The following is a 19,653-nucleotide window of genomic DNA, read 5'->3' on the forward strand; positions in this document are numbered from 1 at the left end:
GTTACTATTGTTGATATGGTGGCTGCTCAAGAACAATCGGTCTTGAGACCATGGCTTGCGTCCCAGCTTCTCTTTCCCTGAGCCTTAGTTACTGAAGAATATAAAAACCCTCAGTTGAAATCAATAAACTGACAGCTTGATCAGACCTACTGTCTTGCTGTCCATTCTTTGTGTCTCTTGTCCCTTCATTCTCTCCTAGGTGGCTGCGACCCCGTTGACTGTCCTGCTGGCCAGGACAGTGATGTATCCAAAACCACATAGCCCAGTAAACTAAGACTACAGACCACTAAGTTTCTATAGCCCATATACCTTTTTTTTTTTAAAAAAAGATTCATTTTATTTTTATTGGAAAGTTAGATTTATAGAGAGGAGGAGAGACAGAAAAATCCTCCTTCTGCGCTGATCCGAAGCCAGGAGCCAGGATCCTCCTCTGGGTCTCCCATATGAGTGCAGGGTCCCAAAGCTTTGGGTCAACCTCAACAGCTTTCCTAAGGCACAGGTGGAGAGCTGGGTGGGAAGTGGGGCTGCCGGGACTAGAACCAGTGTCCATATGGGATCCTCGTGTGTGCAAGGCAAGGACTCCAGCTGCCAGGCTACCACGACGGGCTCTATAGCTCATATTCTTTTAACAGAGCTACACAGAGGGAGAGATAGAGATGCATGCTGTGGTTCACTTCCCAGATAGGTGTAATGTCAGAGCCAAGATCATGAACCCCATGCAGTTTTCCCACATGGTGAAGGGGTTCAAATACTTGAGCCATTCTATACTGCCTTCCTAGGTGTCTTAGCACAGAGCTGAGTTGGAAGTGCCACTGCAGGGGCATGGAACCCAGATGCCTTGTCTCAAGCAATGGCTTAACCCACTATATCTAGTGCCCACCACTAGAGTACATGTTCTTAAGAGGAAACTGAACAGCACCTAACCAATACGCTCATAGTCACGTCAGCTCGCTACTTCTAAGGCTAAGACAATAATGCAGTATGGATCTATTCCAATGTGACTGTCCTGAGCCCACTAATTAACATGTAAAAAGCTCCAGACGCTATCTGGCACACAGCAAGTTTTCCAACAGTTTAGAATCTTGCAGGACTCCTAAACTACCCTCGTTTGCACTATGAATATCTTGCGTTCACGAAGTCCTCCTCAAGATGGTACCATCCTCACCTCTCAGCCATCCTCCCCCATTCAAGATGGGGTCCACTGCAAGGAAAACCTCGCTCAAGATGGCGCCAACACTAGTTCACCTTTTTATCCGTTACCCTCTTACCTTCCCAAAATGGCGGTGCTTTTCAAACGCACCGCATGGAGACCTTCACAAGATGGCGCCCAAACCGGAAGTTTAGAGTCATTGGGAAAGTTCCTTCGGTCGCGCCGGAAGTCGGTCTGTCAGGGCTGAGGAGATTCTGGAAGGGCCTGCGAGCTTAGGTCCGCGCGCTCCGACGCCACCATGGACCGGAGGAAGAAACCCCTGGACGTGGCAGCGTCTTCGGTAGGTGCGGCTCGGTGATGCTGCGGCCCCGGGCTCTCCAGCCCCGGCCTCTCCCCTCACAGCAACGCGGCCCCGGCCTCTGTCGCCCTGCAGGCCCCGGGCCGGCTGGTCGTCGCGTAGCCCCGCGCTGGACACCGTTCCCCTCGGCGAGGAGGCCCTTCCCGCGGGTCGGGGGGCTCGGCAGCCCCGGCGTGCCGCGAGCGGGAGGAGTCCCCGCGGGCCCGGGCCCCTCGCGGGTTCTGCTGCCCGGGGTCTCCCGTCCGGAGTCGGGGGGTCTGACGGCGTCCACTGCTGGGTGTGGCTTCGTTTCCGTCGAACTATTTTCTGCTTCTTGAACGGAGACATTCGTGACGTCCGTTTTTGTGGGATGCTCCGTGTAAAGTTTCCATGCAAGTGTCCGTGGCGTCCTGTTAGGTCAGTGTTCAAAGATGTGTCTCTGCCACCAGTTGGCATTCTGCACGGTGGAAGCGTTCAGAACCCTTTCTCTAGGAAAATAAGCAGTCTGCTGTGATTGGCCATGGCTTCTTACCCTTAATGAGAACTTATCCCCACCCGCTTCCTCCCAGCCTCTGGTGGTCACTCGTGAAGAGTGAGACCAGCGCCCGACTGCTTTTATTTGTAATGACCTCAGGCCTGCCCTGCGTGGTTGCAAACTACAGGATCTCGCCCATTTTTACGGCTGGCTAGTGTTCCGTGTTTTCTTTGTCTTCGCCCCAGCTGGGTGGATCGAGGCTGCTGGGAGCTGGACCGACAGCCCTCATGGAAGTATTGGCTGACGAAGGTGACAGGCGCCGATCCTCGCCCAGTCACCCCGAGTGCCTCACTCTCTTGAACCCTCTTGTAACTGTAATTCAGTTACAGCCGCCGATGCTCCCCACCTGACGCTGGGGTCACGCACCAACAAGCACATGCTAAGTTGAAAATAGTGTGCGTGGGAAGGGCACGGGGTGCCCCGAACCTAGCTTGGCTGCCCAGGGCACTGTCCCCTCATGGTCGCGGCGCTGACTGGGGAGCTGTGGTCCCTGCTGTGGCCAGCGAGTGAGGCAGGACCAAGCCGCACACCACAGTTCGCAGTACTCTTGCTGGTGAGTGTAGCATGGGAACATTGACTAGTTGTGCGCTGAGCCATTGTGAGTTGGGAGCCATTCGGAAGTAGGTCTGGAGCTTTTCTCGCCACTCGGTCTGTTTTATCTGTTGAGATCTTGCCTGTCTGGTAAGGCTCAGCTCAGCCTTCTGTGGTCCCTGGGCCAGGAGGAACCCCTTGGCTGAGCCTCTGTGCTGTTTTGTTGCGCTTTAAAGTCTTTGATTACTTTGTGTTGGTATTACAAAGCATCCTTCTTATCAGATGGTAGGCAGAAAGGTATAAATCATGTTTGTGGTCTCCTGCCTGGCACAAACTGAATGATCAAATAATTTCTGAATAAAAATATTCTTCTGCAGAGATAATGAATTTATCACGATGAGGCAATGAGATGACCACATGAAGGAGCGGGCAGAGTGCCAGTCAGGGTAAAGGTGCCCATTAGCTTTGGTTGAATCTCCATCTAAAAGATTTGCATTTCTTTTGTTCATTTTGCTGTTTTGTTCTCCGCTTGCCCAGGCAAAGTCTAGAGTGTTAAAAAGAAGAGCAAAAGTGTGTTTGGAGTGGGTCTTGTGATATCGTTTAATTTTGTACTACATTCTATATTTAAGCATTTAATTTTATAGTCTTATCTGTTTAGAAGACTTTGGCATCCTGTGTTGAGAATGACAGTAATTTAATGATCTGATTACCTGCAAGAATTGAATAAAATATTTTTGTTTCCTTCTTGGTTTTATTCTAGTTAGTCGATCTTAAGGCCGAACTTTTCCGCAAACAAGAGGAATTCAAACAGGAGAAACTTCTAAAAGATTCTGGAATTTTGGGAAAACCAAAAACAACTAATAAGGTAAAAATAAATTCTGATTGTCCCCATTGATTCTGTACATGGGAGAATTAATACCATGCTTGCTTTTTGAAAGTGTCAGTGGTACTAGCACATACAAATATGAAGGAAAATCCCTATTTTGTGTCAACATCCCCATTAAAATTTTAAAATATTACAATGCACATTATTAAGAATTATATAAAGGTAGAGGATAATACTCTAATTCCTTAGCATTTCTTATTAAGTACTAAGATTTACATTCGTATGGGAAAGTATCTGATTTTATAGTGTTTTATGTATATATATTTAAGATTTATTTATTTTTATTGGAAAGTCAAATATACAGAAAGGAGGAGAGAAAGGGAAGATAGTCTTCCATCTGTTGATTCACCCCCCCAAGTGGCTACAATGGCCAGAGCTGAGCTGATCTGAAGCCAGGAGCCGGGAGCCTCTTCCAGGTCTCCCACGCGGGTCATTCTTGACTGCTTTCCTAGGCCACAAGCAGGGAGCTGGATGGAAAGAGGGGCCACTGGGATTAGAACTGGTTTCCATATAGGTTCCCGGCGCATGCGAGGTGAGGACTTTAGTTGCTTGGCTACCATTCCGGGTCCTATAGTGTTCTATTTTCAAATAGACATAGTTAGGTAAGATAGAAATATAGCAGAAAATATCAGGATCTTTGAGATGTGAATACTTTTCCTAGTGGTATAAAGTCTGATTTACCAGTTCTTTGTAGTATCTATTTTCATTAGAACCCTGTAATTTGTATTCTTTCAGCATATCAAAGATAATACAGAAGAAACTTTATGCCTTTGTATAAGGAAATTCTTAATAAAATGTAGGGCTGTTTGTTAGCTCAGGTTTGCCATACACCGTCACTGTGTTTTGCCGGATGTAGGTTAGCTGTCGGAAGATCCATTTGTCTCTTTTGATTTATGTGGTGATCTCTCTCTCTTTTTTTTTTTTTCCTATGGATTCAGTGATTTTTGTTGTAATCCTGTGGTGGAACTGTATAGTTTAATTTTTTTTCTGCAGAAACCAAGTGTCTGGAGCAAACAGAATGCAGGGGTTTCCGGTCGAGCTGAGAAGGATGCGGAGCAGAAGGCTGAGGAGCAGAAGACTTTGGACAAAGCAAGGTGAGTGGAGACATGGTAAACGTGGGGACTTTTGAGGGGCCTAACCCATGGATTGAAGGTTCAAATCTTAATTCTTAATTTTGCAGACTTTGCTTTATTAAAAAAAGGTTTGCTCATTTTGTTTGAAAGAGTTACAAAGAGAGAGGAAGAGACAAAGAAGGATCTTCCATCTGCTGATTCACTCCCCGAGTGGGAACTTCAGCCGCAATGGCTGAAGTTTGGCCACTCCAAAGCCAGGAGCCAGGAGCTTCTTCTGGGTCTCCCATGCGGGTTCAGGGTCTCAAGGCTTTGGGTCGTCTTCCATTGCTTTCCCAGGCCACAAGCAGGGAGCTGGACCAGAAGTGGAGCAGCCAGGGTTTGAACTGGCATCCATATGGGATGCCAGTGCTGTAGGCAATTGCTTTGCTGGCTTTATCTGCTACACCACAGTGCCAGCCCCTACAGATGTGATTTTTAGCATCTTTTTTTTCTGTTTTTTTTTTGGGGGGGAGGGGTGTGGGGGAGAGGATTGATTTGGGGTTTTTAGATTTATTTATTTTTATTGGGAAGGCAGATTTACAGAGAGATGATGAGAAAGAATGAAAGGTTTTCCATCCTCTTGTTCAATCTCCAAAGGGCCACAGTGGCCAGCACTGAGCTGATCCGAAGCCAGGAGCTTCTGCTGGGTCCCCCATGTGGGTGCAGGACACCAAGGCTTTCAGCTGTCCTCTACTACTGCTTTCCCAGGCCACAAGGAGGGAGCTGGATGGGAAGTGGAGCAGCCAGGACACAAACTCACGCCCATATGGGATGCTCGTGCTTGCATGCGGAGGGTTAGCTGTTGAGCCACTGTGCAGGCCCCATTTTTGGCATTCTCTTAATAACTATTAGTATAAGTATTCCAAAAAATAATACAATGTGCAGATATATCTGTGGTCTTATGAAAAGACAGAATGTAATCTAAGGTGAAAAAATACAAAGAATCCCCTCTATGAACCTTTGTTAGACACTAAGGTTGTGAACACAAGAATTTACAGTGTGTGTGGCGTAGTTCTGAGCTAGATGATGGTGACACCATTGTTGAGAAACTAAATGTTTTACCCAACTTTTAGATTTTGACAAGTTTCAAAAATTGAGAGAAGGGTACAGTGAAAATCTGATATTCTTCACGTAAGTTCCCAGATTAACATCTTGCCTCCTTTGCTTTCTCTCCTTGGCTACTTACTTGCCTCCCTTCCTTCTCCATTTCTCTCTCCATTTCCTGCTTTCTGTCTGTCACGTGTGTGGGGAGTCTGAAGCATGATGATGCTTAACCATGAAACATTTCAGCATGAATGCTAGCACGGGCAGTTCATCCCCAGTGATAGATAGCCTAGAAATGTAGCCTTATTCAGGTTTATCAGTTGTACCAACTAACGTTTTAAACGTTTAAACCAGGATTCAGATTACAAATCTCTGACCTCCATTTCATTTAAAACAACTCCCCTCAACTTTTTCTAGTCTTCCACACCGTTGACATTTTTGTGAAGTTGTTGTGGTTGTTAACGGGGATAACAAGAGTGTCAGGCGCCTAAGTGGTTTGACTGAAATTGTGCCCAGACTTACACTGGGTTTCATGTTTTTTACTAAAGGAGTTGTTGTTGAGTCACTACGTCATCCTTGTATTAAATCCAGCCTTTGTGTTCTGACCTCTTCCTTGCTCTTGATGAGTTACTGTGCTGTCCTGGCCCCCTGAGGTCTGCTGTGACACCCCATGAAATGCCTTGTCCTTTCCTGCTTGCTCTTACTCTTGGCTGTCTCCTTATTTGCACCGCTCTCCTCTGCAGTCACTTTGTCCATGAACCAACAGATGGAAGATCTGTCTTCTCGCTAAAACTCTGTCTTTCAAGTAAAAATAAAATAGATCTTGAAAAAAATTTTTTTCCTTGTCATATATGGGAAGGAAGAAAGGAGAACCTGCAAGATGTAAGACCCCTGAGTGGATTGTCATTGTAGGATAAACAGGGAGTTAAAAACACCAACCTGGATGAGCTCTTTGAGGCTTCTCTTTACCATCATTAAGTCTTTGTAGAATAGAGAATTGCTGCTGTTCTGTTTGAGCTCAGCCTACTGAAAAATTCAATCTTGTCAGAATGAATGTGTACAAAGAAACTTCTTTGTTGAAATGCCAGAGTTGCGATTTGTGTTTTATTAATTGTGTGTTATGAATGTGCTGTTCTTACGGTGTATGAAATAGCCATTATGGTGTTAGTAGAGTTACAAGAAGTTGATTTTTAGGTTCCTAGGAAAAGCCTAATAAACTGTATCTGTCCCTGTGAATGAGCAGGGTCTAAAGACAGTCATGCAGAAAGCGTTGAGTTGAATTTGATTGCAACATGAAAATGTTTTTGTTCATACCTACCTCTTTTTTTGCATGTAGATTAGGTTGCATTTGTTATGTAACTTACAGTTGTTGGAGTCTGACCTCAGTTTGTTCATTCGTTCTTCCAATACTGATTGTGCCTACTGTGTGTTGGGTATCACTTTAGCATCGGACATGAGCCATGCTGTCATGGAACTTTTTTTGTTTTGTAGAGTAGACAGTGGGTATGATCCCTTGGGATAGGTGGGAACCAGTGGCTGTTGAAGCCAAGAGGTCAGTATTGATCATGTGTGCACGTAGCAGCTGTGAGGCTGAGGGTGGGGCACTGTCCTCAGGAAAGACGGTTGCAGGATCATTTCTAATACTTTTCTTTTCCCTCAGGGAAAAATTGGAAGAAAAAGCTAAATTATATGAAAAAATGACTAAAGGAGACTTTATAGGTAAGTATAATGAGTTGTATTTTATTTTTGTAATTGATCCAGGCTTTTAGTTATTGTATTATTTGTTAATATAACTGTAATAATAAGGAATGCTAGTCAAAAGCAGATTATAATTTTACTTTCCGCTGCTGCACAGAAAAAAGCAGCATTTGCCAGCTGCCCAGTGCCAGTTGCTGGGCAGTGGTTAGTGCTGGGAGGGGATAGAGGTAGAGTGGCAGCCAGATCCTTTGCCTTTTCTCTCATGGTGTGTGCCAGTCAGGTGCTGGAAAAGGACAGATGAAAAGGTAGAGGCATTAAAACAGGTCTGAGTAGGCCAGTGATGTGCAACTAAGGCTGTCTTTGAAAAAGGAAAGGCTGTGGGTGGAGCATGTGTGTGGTGGTCTGTTTACAGACCCTCTGTGGGTGCCACGGTGGTGCTGTGTTTCACAGATAGAAATGTGAATTCGTGAACTGTCAGTGGCTGGGGAGCCACTACATGATGAATGACGCTGCTTCTTACCAGTCTAATGTAGTATCACTCCTTGATGTCTGAAAATGATTTTTGTGTGCTAGATGAGGAAGTGGAAGATTTGTACCTTGTGGATTTCACGCAGAAGATCATAGACAAACGAAGAGAAATGGAAGCCTTGGGTGCCAAAAAAGAGTCTCAAAATACAGGAGAAAGGGACGACGATGAAGATATTCTTTCTGAAAAAGATCTGCCTCCTCCCCAAGATCCCGGTGAAGAATGGTTGGTGATATTGTAGATTAGAAAGAGTCGCCTCCGACAGCACTGAGGATGTACCAGTGCCTCTGTGTGGTCTTCTGACCACTTTTCCTTATTTTTCTTGGGCTTTCTTTTTAAATATTTTATTTTATTTTACTTTTCATGTTGATGTATTTGAAGGCAGAGTACCAGACAGAAGTCTACTTTCTGGTCATTCACTCCCTATGCCTGCGGCAGCCTCTGATGGGCCAGGCTTATGCCAGAGGCTGGGAAGTCAGTCTAGGTCTCCTATGTACGTGACAGAGACACAGCTTCTAGGAACATCACTTGATGCTTCCTAAAATGTGAATTAGTAGGAAGATGATTTTGGGCGAAGAGCAAGAACTTGAACCCAGGCCTTCTGACAGCATGCAGGCATCTCAAGTGGTGTTTGAACTCCTATGCTACGCTTCTGTTGTGGGTTTCTTTTCTTTTCAGGTGCTTCTTTGGATTAGGTTAGATTAAATCGTTACCTATATGAAAACAGTTGGCCCAGTACAGAAATCATGACAATGTTTATCAATAAGGCCTAAGCTCTTACTGTGTGCCCACTTCTGGGATAGATCCAGGGAGATCTGCACTGATGACTGGTAAGCCTGGCTTACCAGGTAACTGAGCTGTGTAAGCAGGCCATGATCCTGTGTTAGCTGTGCTGCTGCCTTGGATCTGTCGTCTAGGATATGTCATCTCATTTCCAGCCAGGGGTCTCTGGCAGGATGAGTTTTCTTCTGGTAGTGTCTTTAATTAAAAAATTACTGAAATTGTTTGAATTTTACTGTTGTGTAGATAAGTGATAGGGATTAAAAGATACCAATATATCAATAAGCATAGAGTCCAGAATAAAGATATTCTTACAGATTTGGTATCCCTTTTGACAAATACTGGGACCAGAAGTATTTTGGGTTTCAGATTTTGCCATATTTGCATATATGTAATGAGATTATGGAGATGGAACCCAGTTGTAAATAGGAGATTCATGTGTGTCTCATTGACGTACATAGAACTTGAAAGGGATCTTATGCAGTGTTCTCATTGCAGTGTGTTTTTGACTGACATATTATGCGTGAGGTTAGATGTGACATCATGTCAGTGTTCAAAAAGCTGCAGTTTTGGAGCATTTAGATTTTATCTGCGTGCAACATGTTATTTAGAAAATTGAGCCTTGGGCAGTGCTGAAGTTACTGAGATGGACCAGTGCCCTGACACTTTCCTCTGCCTATGGGAGCCAACCCATCCCCGTTCGTGCCGACTTGCTGTTTGTGAGAGATAGCTGTTCTGAGCTCCTCAGTACTGTTGGCAGTTGTTGACCTGTGAGGCTATGGTTCATCAGCTACAGAGAGCAGGCTGACTGCTGTGATGGGCGAGACCCCCCTCATCGTTGTCCTCCTGAGAGTGTCCCCATTGGTTCAGGAGACAATTGGGATAAAACAAATGTCTTCTTCCGGTTGATTCCGTTCAGGGTAGCTATGTGGCTGCATGCTAAAACAACCAAAAGAAAGGAACATCCAGTATCTTTTGTTAGTGTCTGGGTTCATCATTTCTTACTGAATGAATTCTGGATTGAACCTTGGTAGAACGTAATGTCCTTCCTGTTCTCTGAGTCTTAGCTTTGATTTGTTAGTGGCACATGTCAGGCCTCATTACCTGAAAGATAAATCGTGGAGGCCAACTTTTGGTAGTCCTCTATCCTGCCTAAAGTTGGTTTGTGTTGCCCAAGCATGCATCTTCTCCCAGCGCCCTTTGAATATGGCATGGCTACCCCTCCTGGCATTAGCCTCGTAGGAGTAAGCCCTTGTTGCGCTGCGCAGTATGGGATCACTGGGTGCAGCAGCTGCCATCACACTCTTGTCAATGATTGCGTTAGAAAACCCATCTCCTTTGAAGTTTTAATGTTTTTTTTTTAAACTTTTTTTTTGCCTATTAATATGTCATTAAAAATAATTTGCTGGCTGTTTGAACAGTTTGGAGTGCAGTTGAAGTTGTCACATGATACCCTATGATGAAAAAGGAACCAGAGGGAGTTCTGGCTTTGTTTTTTGTTTCTAAGTTAAGATTCAGAATTGTAACTGCTTGTAAAAAGCATTTTGGCACTCAAATCCCAGGTGGTGGAAAATTTCTCCTTAGAAACACCGTAAATAATTACACAGACCATCTGGCCAGTTTTCTTTCCTTACTCATTTTTTTTGGGGAAAAGCTATGAAAATGAGAAGAAACAAATTCTTTTCTGTAGTTGGAGGTTTTATTTCTTGTGATAATCAGCATTTAGACTATAGGAAGAGTTAAAATCAGCTTTACTATTGAGGAAGGAAATTACTAACAAAAGTAAAGGTACATATATGATAACAAAGGTTATATGAAATTCCCAGCCATTAATTTTAAAAAAGCAAACACCTGTTGTATCACAATATAAAATAAGGTATTTTTCACAAAAATCTGTCCATGTTTCCTCCTGTAGGAAGTTGGAGATATTTTTGTGTGTGTCTTGCTTTTCTATGTATCCACTTACTGAATCATTTGGACAAATGCAAGAAAAAGATGTGGCACGGCCAGGTTTCTGGTGCAGCAGATTGAGCCCCTCTGAGTAATGCCAGCATCCCATGTGAGCATCAGATTAAGCCCCTCTGATTAATGCCAGCATCCCATGTGAGCATCAGATTAAGCCCCTCTGAGTAATGCCAGCATCCCATGTGAGCATCAGATTAAGTCCTGTGTGCTCTGTTTCTGATCCAGCTCCCTGCTGACGTAGCTGGGGAAGCAGCAGAAGATGCCCAAGTAATTGGGCCTCATGTGGGCAGCGTGGACAAAGCTCTAGGCTTTGGCTCCAGCCACAGCTGCTGCAGCCATTTGGGGTGAACCAAAGGGTGTTTGATCTCTGTGTAATGCTGCCTTTCACATAAATAAAATCTTTTAGAAAGAGAGGAAGGAAGGGGAGGCGGGCGTGGTGTGGTGTGGTATTTAGGTTCCTCCTAACCAAATAGAGTTCAAAAAAATAACATAACTTCCATTAAGGATTTTTTTTTTTATTCATTGGGAAGAATTAGAAGAAAGAAGGAAGGAATAAATAGCGAGACTTGAGAAGGCTCTGAGGAACTGAGTAAGATGAGAATCTGAGAACCAGACAGGTTGCTGACAGTGTGTGTGATTGTCTCGGCTAGATTAAAGCAACCCTCAGACATTGCAGTGAAGTTCTCTAAGGATGACTTGTCTTTGAACTCAGAAGCATAAGTGATCAGTTACTTTCTAAAATTAAGATCTAAGGAAGGGCACAGTGAGCTTATTGTGCATCAGGTTCTCCTTGACAGAGCCCGTTTTCTTCCCAGCGGTGGTGGTCCCCCAGGTTGAGGGGTGTCCTTGGTAGTAAGGACTGTGTTGATTCTTCACTGTGCACTGAGCTCTGAGCTCAGGGACCCATTTATTATAATCAACGTCTTCTTCACCTCTTATGTTTATTTCAGGGTGGATTACGTGGACTCACTGGGCCGATCCCGGCGCTGTATGAGAAAGGATTTACCAGATCTGCTGGAGATGGATAAAAATCTTCAAGGGAGACTGTAAGTATGTATGGGAGGACTGTGCCCAGCCTCATAGGCAGCCACATGGATTGTCATCTGGGAGATACTGTTTTATACTGACTGGTCTCTGTTGCTCTACTTTTAGAAGAATGTTTATCAAAGCAGTTTTTAGTAGTTAGCACATGTACACGAGCAGGTACAGATGATACAAGGAAAACCCAAGTGCATCCATACTAAGCACCTGCTGAGGGGCATGGGCGAAGTACTGTTCAGGCGGAGGGGTGTTTTCCCATAACAACAACTGTATAGTGAGCCTGCCTTTACGGAGAAAGGGCTTTGAGAAACATGCACTTCGTCATCCCACAGGCAGATAAGGGATAGGGAGGCAGGTTAGAGCCATCTTTGTTAGAGTGTATTTTCATGTATTTTTCATCATCGCACAATGAAATGAAGCATTGATATTCACAGTCCTTACATTTTTTAAAAAGATTTATTTATTTTTATTACAAAATCAGATATACAAAGAGGAGGAGAGACAGAGAGGAAGATCTTCCATCCGATGATTCACTCCCCAAGTGAGTGCAACGGCTGGTACTGCGCCGATCCGAAGCCAGGAGCCTGGAGCTTGTTCTAGGTCTCCCACACAGGTGCAGGATTGGGCCGTCCTCGACTGCTTTCCCAGGTCACAGTCAGGGAGCTGGATGGGAAGTGGAGCTGCTGGGACTAGAACCGGCGCCCATATGGGATCCTGGCGCGTTCAAGGCGAGGACTTTAGCTGTTAGGCCACGGCGCCAGGCCCAGTCCTTACATTTTTAAAGTAAGAGCCTTAGAATTCCATTTTTCTCTGGGTCCTAAAATAAGCCAAAGAAATATGTTGCCAGAACATCCCAGGGAATGAAATTACTCATTTGAAATGGGCAACTTCTATGTGAATGTTTTTGGAGAGTGCTTTGTGTTCAAGTGTTACAGATAGGCCTGAACTGGGCACAAAGAAAAGAGAGCAGGAACCTTGGCCACGTGCATGGACAGAAGGCCCTGCTTGGGCTGTAGTGTTAGGCGCTTCCATGCCCTGGATGAGAGGCTGAAGAAGGCCCTGCTTGGGCTGTAGTGTTAGGCGCTTCCATGCCCTGGATGAGAGGCTGAAGAAGGCCCTGCTTGGGCTGTAGTGTTAGGCGCTTCCATGCCCTGGATGAGAGGCTGAAGAAGGCCCTGCTTGGGCCAACCCCCATCGAGCCCTGGAGCAGGATGTGGGAAGGAAAATTCTTTGTCTAGAGAAACAAGACAAGATTCTATCTGCTCAAGTAGCGATTAAAATGGCTGATATGTTAGGTCTGAACCATCTTATTTATTAAGTAGTGTTCTTAAGTTTCTTTTCCGTGATCCAGCAAATGAAATTAAGCACTGACAATTCACAGTCCTTACCTGAATGTTTTCCTTATAGTTTCATCAGTCCTGCTAATGAAAAAACCTTATTATCTGAAGATATGAGAAAAGAACTTCAGCGCCAGCAGTGGGAAGAAGAAGAACGGGAGGCTCTGAGAAGACCTATGGGGCCCATTCATTATGAAGACATCCGGGAAAATGGTAGTGCTATTTTCTTGGGCTTTTTACCTCTTTTTATATAGATGTATTGAATGAATGACAAGCACAAAGGGAAGTAATCATTAAGCAAAAGCTCTAACATAGATTCTTCTGGTTCAGAAATTCAAAATATCTCCATTACTTTTTCTTAATTCTTTTATTTTGATAATCTTTACATAGTTGATTAGGGCACAAAGGGTCAAGGGCTACAGGAAAGTGTTACCATTGTTTCCACATTAATATTATTTTTTTTCTGTATCCGGGGTGAGGAGAGAAAGGGAGAAGTCCCACCCTTTTTATCCTTAAAATTTCTATCCAAAAGTAGAGATAATCTATGGCTTAAAAATTAGTTTCATTGTGATTATCACTTGCCAAAAAAGATGAAAGCTGATTTCATGGTTTTTGTTTGTTTGCTTGTTTAGCTTTTGTTTGTTTGTTTTTCATCTCCTGTCAAATAGTGTTATATTTCTTTTTGCTTTGATAGAAAATTTGGTTTGAGTATAGTTTCCTGATCAGGGTAATCTAACCTTCTGAATGATGTTGAATTATTACAGAGGCCCGGCAACTTGGTGTTGGCTATTTTGCCTTTGCGCGAGACCAAGAGTTGAGAAACAAGCAAATGAAGACGTTGGAGATGCTGCGTGAGCAGGTATGGATGGTGCTCGGAGCTGATGCTCAGAAGGGTTTTGGCCATTTGGTTGTTGGCACATACAGCCATATTGATTAGAGTTAGAAATGAAAATTGATCAAAATGCATTGTAGATTGCAATCGCTATAACATTTTGGTGCTTTAAATTTTAGCATTAGAACTGCTCGAAATACCCTGTGTGACTTTGATATTTCAAATGTGGAACTTTTGGGAAGGTCTAAGAAAATAGAAAGCAGTTAAGGAATGGAGCAGAATTGGAGGGTTTTCCTGAAACTTGAGGCTTCTAAAATGCTTTGTAAATTCATAAGCCTTCAGTTGGGCTAATGGGAGAGAACTTCATAGATCTTAATTTTTCTGGATCCTCAAGATACTTTCTTAGAAGTAGCATAAAAATCAGTATTTTTTTTAAATTTTTTTTTAAATTTTATTTTTATTTGAAAGGCAGGATTCCATAGAGAAGGAGAGGCAGAGATTTACTCCTATAATGGCCACAGTGGCCGGAGTTGAGCTGATGCTGAGGTAATCTAAAACCAGGAGCTCTCTGGGTCTCTGAAGTAGTACAGGAGCCCAAGGACCTGAGCCATCCTCTCTGTTTTCCCAGGCTACAAGCAGGGAGCTGATTGGAAATGGAGGAGGAGGCTTATCCTATTGTGCCACAGTGCTGGCCTAATTAGTTTGTTTTTAGAAGAAAATTGTTTCATGCGTGTAACAGATATTATGGATTTTTCTTTAAGTTAATAGTTTCATAATTTCATGTTTCTTTCAGACAACTGATCAGAGAACCAAACGAGAAAACATAAAGGAAAAACGAAAGGCTATGTTAGAAGCAAGACTCGCCAAACTTCGACAGAAAAAGATGAAAAAATCCAAAGAAGATGGAGAAGAAGAAAGTAGAGGTATATCCTGTCTTGAATTTTCAGAACTTCAAAAGGGAAAACTGTAGATATTTCACTCAATGGAGATGGTAGTATAGGGATTAATCCTTCATTTTTGCCTTTTGAGTAAGTGGTTGACAATTAAGGTACTGCCAGGTATAAATTGTGTTACTAAAATGATTCACTTTTATAGTTCAGTATTTTGGGCCATAAGTCAGGATGTTAACAAACAGTCTGTTGGATTGTTCCTCAGATTCAAGTTTCATAACTTAGAGATAAGTTGTTTTAAGAGACATTTAGTTGTAAGCTTACATGTGTTAGTCTTATTTTGCTAGGGCTGTGTAGTTTTCTGTTTTTTTTTTTGTTTTGTTTTTAAGATTTATTTTCCTTGAAAAAGTTTAGAGAGAGAGGCGGGGAGAGTAGAGGGAGATCTTCTGTCTGTTGAATCACTCACCAGATGATTGCCTGGGCTGATCTGAAGCTTGGAGCTAGGAGCTTTCTTCTCTGTCTCTAACATGGGCGCAGGAGCCCAAGGCCTGGAGCCATCCTCCACCACTTTCCCAGGCCTTTAGCAGGGAGAGGGATCGGAAGTGGAGCAGCTGAGAACTTGAACTGGAGCCCTTACAGAATGCCTGAGTTACAGATGGAGGATTAGCAGGCTACACCACTGTGCCAGCTCTAAGAGCTGTAGTTTTTAATTGGTTATTAAGTATTCATTTTCTCTAAAATATTCACAATATCAGAAATTAAAATTTAAAAAACAAACTTAGATCTCTGACGATAGGTGATAGCTCACCAGACCTTACCAAGGAATTGTGTTGCAAAAGTTGGCAATTTGTGATTGGAAATGCTTTGGTAGCAGTTGCTTTTGATAGGAATAGAGGCTAAACTACCCTAACAGGTAGATATCTACATAGAATAGTTAACCTACTGAGAAGTTGTGTCTTTAATACTTCAAAAGCCGGTGTGTGGGTGTCAAGACAGATCTCTGTCCTCTGTGGCCATCCAGTTCAGTATTGCTATTTCTGTCTTAGAGTGTTGCTATCATTTTTGGTCAATGCTTGCTTCCCAGCCTCTGTTTATGTTTTAGCTTGGGGGTAGAGAGGACGAGATTTAGCTTTCTTTAGCAGACACATGGGCCTTTCCACTGGCCAGAGCTCCATGTCCTCAGCCCACCCATACTTGCTGGGGAAGCTGGTGACTTCCAGCAAGGTGGCTATGAAACTGATTTAAACTTGGGGGTGTGAATTTACCAGAAGGGAAAAGGAGTGTAGAGAGCAAGGGACATGTAGGAGGCTCTCTGCCTGTCACTAAGCCAGGGACCATTTCTAACCTCTGAGCAAAACTCGTTCAGCTTTGTAAAGAAACCAGGAACATTTGGAAATTTGAAAATAGTTTTGTTTCGTATAAATTTGGTGCCTATCACATATAAAAGCTCTATCACATATAAAAGCTCTCCTAAACATCTGATATTTCCAGAAGATAGACAGTGATACCTCTGTGTTTATTAAAAGCTTATTTTCCTTTAAAATTTTAAAGTATAACCAGAATTGAAGAGATGCAGCTCTTTGTCACTTTAACCCTTGCTTTGTCCTTTGTGATTGTTACTTTAGGTAATTTGGGGTTTCTGATCTTTAGATGGTTGATTTGGGGAGAACAGAGATGTGAAATTCATCCAACCTTGAATTTGAATCCTGGCTGTTATCAGTTTGTATTACTGTGTAAGAGTTTCACAAGAATTACGTGGTACTGCAGACAAAATAATGATGTAAATTAAGTAGTAAATAATCTGTGCCTGGGACATGATAGATAGTTGTTCTATAAGTATTTATTACTATCTTTCTTTTAGGATTGGCTTTTTTTTTCTTTAATAGTCTTAAGCTTTATTAAAATGCTGTATTGTTTCCATACAATAAATAGATGGAGATGCTGCTGAGCCTTTGGCCCTGGAACCAGAGCTGACTCCACATCCTGTTGCCCAGAGCAGCAAAGTAGAAGTCATTGTCCAGGAGAGGAAGGACACCAAGCCTGGGGTGCCACATGTGCGGGAGTGGGACCGCGGCAAAGGTGAGTGGGGTGGCCTCGGAGGCATGGCGCCCTTCCGGTAAAAAGGCAGTGCAAAGGGTATCCTTCTTCCAACTGTGATTTTCAGTGGGTGATTGGATGCTGAAGCAACACTCTAGATCCTTGAACTTGAGTCTCCATATCCACACCAGCTGTTTGTGGTAATGAAAGACTAGCATCTTGGGTTTTTTAAAAGTACCTGGTGTAGTTTTGGTTTCCTTCTGTCCTCTTATGATTTTAAAGTTTTGGAATGCTGCTTTTCAGGAACCCACTTTGAAAGTTTTAAGGTTAACAGGGGCAGCTGTTGTAGCACAGCATGTTAAACTCACTTGGAATGTTTACATTGCTTATTGTAGTTGATTCTTACCACTGCTTCCCATCCTGGTTCCTGCTAATGCATCCCAGGAGCCATCACAGGACAGCTTAAGTGCCTAGGTCCACCGGCATCCTCTTGGGCACACATGGAATTCTAGGCTGAGCTTCTGCCTTCACTCTCCCATGTGGGTGACAGGGTCCCAAACATTTGGGCCATCTTCTGCACCCTTCCCTGGCTCTTAGCAGGGAGCTGAGTTGAAAGTGGAGCAGCCAGGACATAGCACTGTCGCTAATGTACAACACTGGCTCTGGAGGTAGTGACTACCTGCTACGCCGCAATGCTGACTCCATGGAGTGGCTTTAAGAAAAATGTGCAGCAGCTGAAAAACAGTAGCAATAACTCAGTTGATTTACTCATTGGTTCTGATAGCAGTCTTTCCTGTTTTCTCTAGACTTTTCCTTTGGATATTGGACCAAGAAACAGTCGGAGCTCCGGGCTGAAAGAGATCCTGAATTTGCTCCACCTTCAGATTACTTTGTGGGTCAGAAGAGAACTGGTTCTCTGGGCAGCCAGACATGGAACAGACCTGGATCAGCACCGAATGACGCTTGGCAGCACTCTGGCCAGAGCGAGGAACCCAGCTCTTCACAGGCATCCTCCACTCCTGCCCCCACAGGCCCACAACAAACCTCCCCGGTTACATTCCAGACTCTGGATGATATGATATCATATTATAAACAAGTGACATGAGTTTATACAGGCTTGTGACTTGGTTTGTACTGGTGATGGTGCCTGCAGCTCCCAAAGGGGGAGAGAGATGCTTCTAGAGATAGAACTGGGCCTTTGTCCTTTTGTGCTTCTCGTGGAAGGCATAGACTTGAGGTTGGGCTAATCAGCAAGGAGGGCAAAGATGATGCTGTGGGAGTTCTTTGACCACTAGCTGTTTCTTTCCTTCTAATTGGAATTGGGCCACACTCATCTTGAGGTTCACATGATACAGTGTAGTAATATTCTCTAAAGTTTGACATGGAGTTTATAATCCTGTCAGTTTCATGCCAACTCCTATGATATGGATTTTAGGATTCCTTCACATTCCTGTTACAATGTTGACATGTAGGTTTCTTTATTCCAAGAATTCAGCTTCTAGGTCAACCAAAGGAACAAAACTCAGGAGGAATTGTTGCCTCTCATACGGTGGCAAATGATGGCCCCCTGGCTGGGAGGCAGAGTGACCTAGTGTCCAAGAGGTACTGGTTCAGGTAGAAGAGCAGTCAAGTTTGAAAGGATAAGGAAAACCAGAGAGGAGTACTTTGTAATCCAGAAAGGTAGAAATTGCAGGTATGTACTTACTTTTATTGTCACACCATGCTGTTGTCTACACACTCATACATAGCTTGGTCAGGACTGATTCTCTTTAGTTGTGACTGTTATAGCTTTTGAGCTTTACCTGCCTCCTTCTGTCATCAGCTGTGCTTGGGACTCGTATTTTTATGAGCCTGATATCTAATATGATTTGGCTTAGACTTGGGCCTATGCAGAGCAGGGCAGGGTGGCCTTGCATCCTTCTGAATCCAAGGAAGTGGGTGCTGAGGGCTTGAGAAGGATGGCAATATGTGAGGGTACCACCCTGTCCTCTGTGACTGCACCTCAGAGTCTCCCTGTTACATCTGTAGACAAACAGGAGGGAGCTGCTTGCTAGCTGCACATCCAGCTCCCGGGCTGGCAAGTCCTGTGGGCAGATGGTTGCACGTGTCCTTGCAGTGCTGTCGTGAATGGAAAGGAGTGAGGAAAGAAGCTGACATTGAATCTATGGCGATACTGTCTCCATTCCCGCTGTTCTATCAGTATTAGTGCATCCTGTCTCATTCCAGACAACACACAAGCTTGGAGTGGATCTAAGTTCATTGAATTGAAGTGGCAGGTATGGGACTTAATCATGTTTTCTTTTTTCTTTAAGATTTATTTTGATTGAAAAGGCAGATCAGATTTATAGAGAAAAGAACAGAAAGATCTTCCATTGCTGGTTCACTCCCCAAGTAGCCACAATGGCTGGAGGTGAGCCAGTCTGAAACCAGGAGCCAAGAGCTTCTTTCAGGTCTTCCCCCACATGGGTGCAGGATCCCAAGGCTTTGGGCCGTCCTCGACTGCTTTCCCAGGCGAGATGGATGGGAAATGGAGCATCCAGGACATGAACCAGCACCCATGTGGGATCGTGGCGCACACAAGGTGACGATTTAGTCACTGAGCCATTGCACCAGGCCCAATCGTGATTTATATTTAACCTCCACATCCGTGCTTTTTCCTAAAAACTTTGTCACATTCTTGCCTAAAAAACCAAGCAACCTTTGACAGAAATCCTGAATTTTTAAACACCTAGCTCTGAAGTCTCAAGTGAAGGCAAAGTTTCCAGTCCTTTTATTTGTTTTATCAGCCTGATCAGATAGCTACCTGTGTAATAAACACATTAAAACCAACTAACCAGCTCTTTCTCTTTTGCAGAAAGTGCCAAGGTGATCCAGTAATTCACATGGAAATGTAAGGGCCCAAATAGCCAAACAGTATTGAAGAACCGAGTTACAAGACTCAATTTCCTGCTT

The 19,653-nt window shown here is 43.8% G+C and overlaps 1 protein-coding gene across 1 annotated transcript; it reads left to right on the plus strand.

The window, feature by feature from the left end:
• Nucleotides 1–1,338: 1,338 nt before the first annotated feature.
• On the plus strand, nt 1,339–17,811 carry CCDC174 (coiled-coil domain containing 174). The gene is made up of 11 exons (XM_004581330.3): nt 1,339–1,490; nt 3,314–3,418; nt 4,433–4,533; nt 7,256–7,314; nt 7,867–8,044; nt 11,515–11,610; nt 13,013–13,155; nt 13,707–13,801; nt 14,568–14,697; nt 16,597–16,743; nt 17,508–17,811. The coding sequence occupies exons 1-11, from the start codon at nt 1,449–1,451 to the stop codon at nt 17,804–17,806; spliced, it is 1,395 nt and encodes a 464-aa protein (XP_004581387.2). The 5' UTR covers nt 1,339–1,448; the 3' UTR covers nt 17,807–17,811.
• Nucleotides 17,812–19,653: the final 1,842 nt, after the last annotated feature.

This window comes from Ochotona princeps, chromosome 21 (genome assembly GCF_030435755.1).
Source record: "Ochotona princeps isolate mOchPri1 chromosome 21, mOchPri1.hap1, whole genome shotgun sequence".
NCBI classification, from domain to species: Eukaryota; Metazoa; Chordata; class Mammalia; order Lagomorpha; family Ochotonidae; genus Ochotona; species Ochotona princeps.

Coding starts and splice junctions, on each gene's coding strand:
- CCDC174 (XM_004581330.3), top strand. CDS start 1,449: ATGGACCGGAGGAAGAAACCCCTGGACGTGGCAGCGTCTTCG. Junction 3,419..4,432: donor AACCAAAAACAACTAATAAG/GTAAAAATAAAT, acceptor TTTTTTCTGCAG/AAACCAAGTGTCTGGAGCAA. Junction 14,698..16,596: donor TGGAGAAGAAGAAAGTAGAG/GTATATCCTGTC, acceptor TACAATAAATAG/ATGGAGATGCTGCTGAGCCT.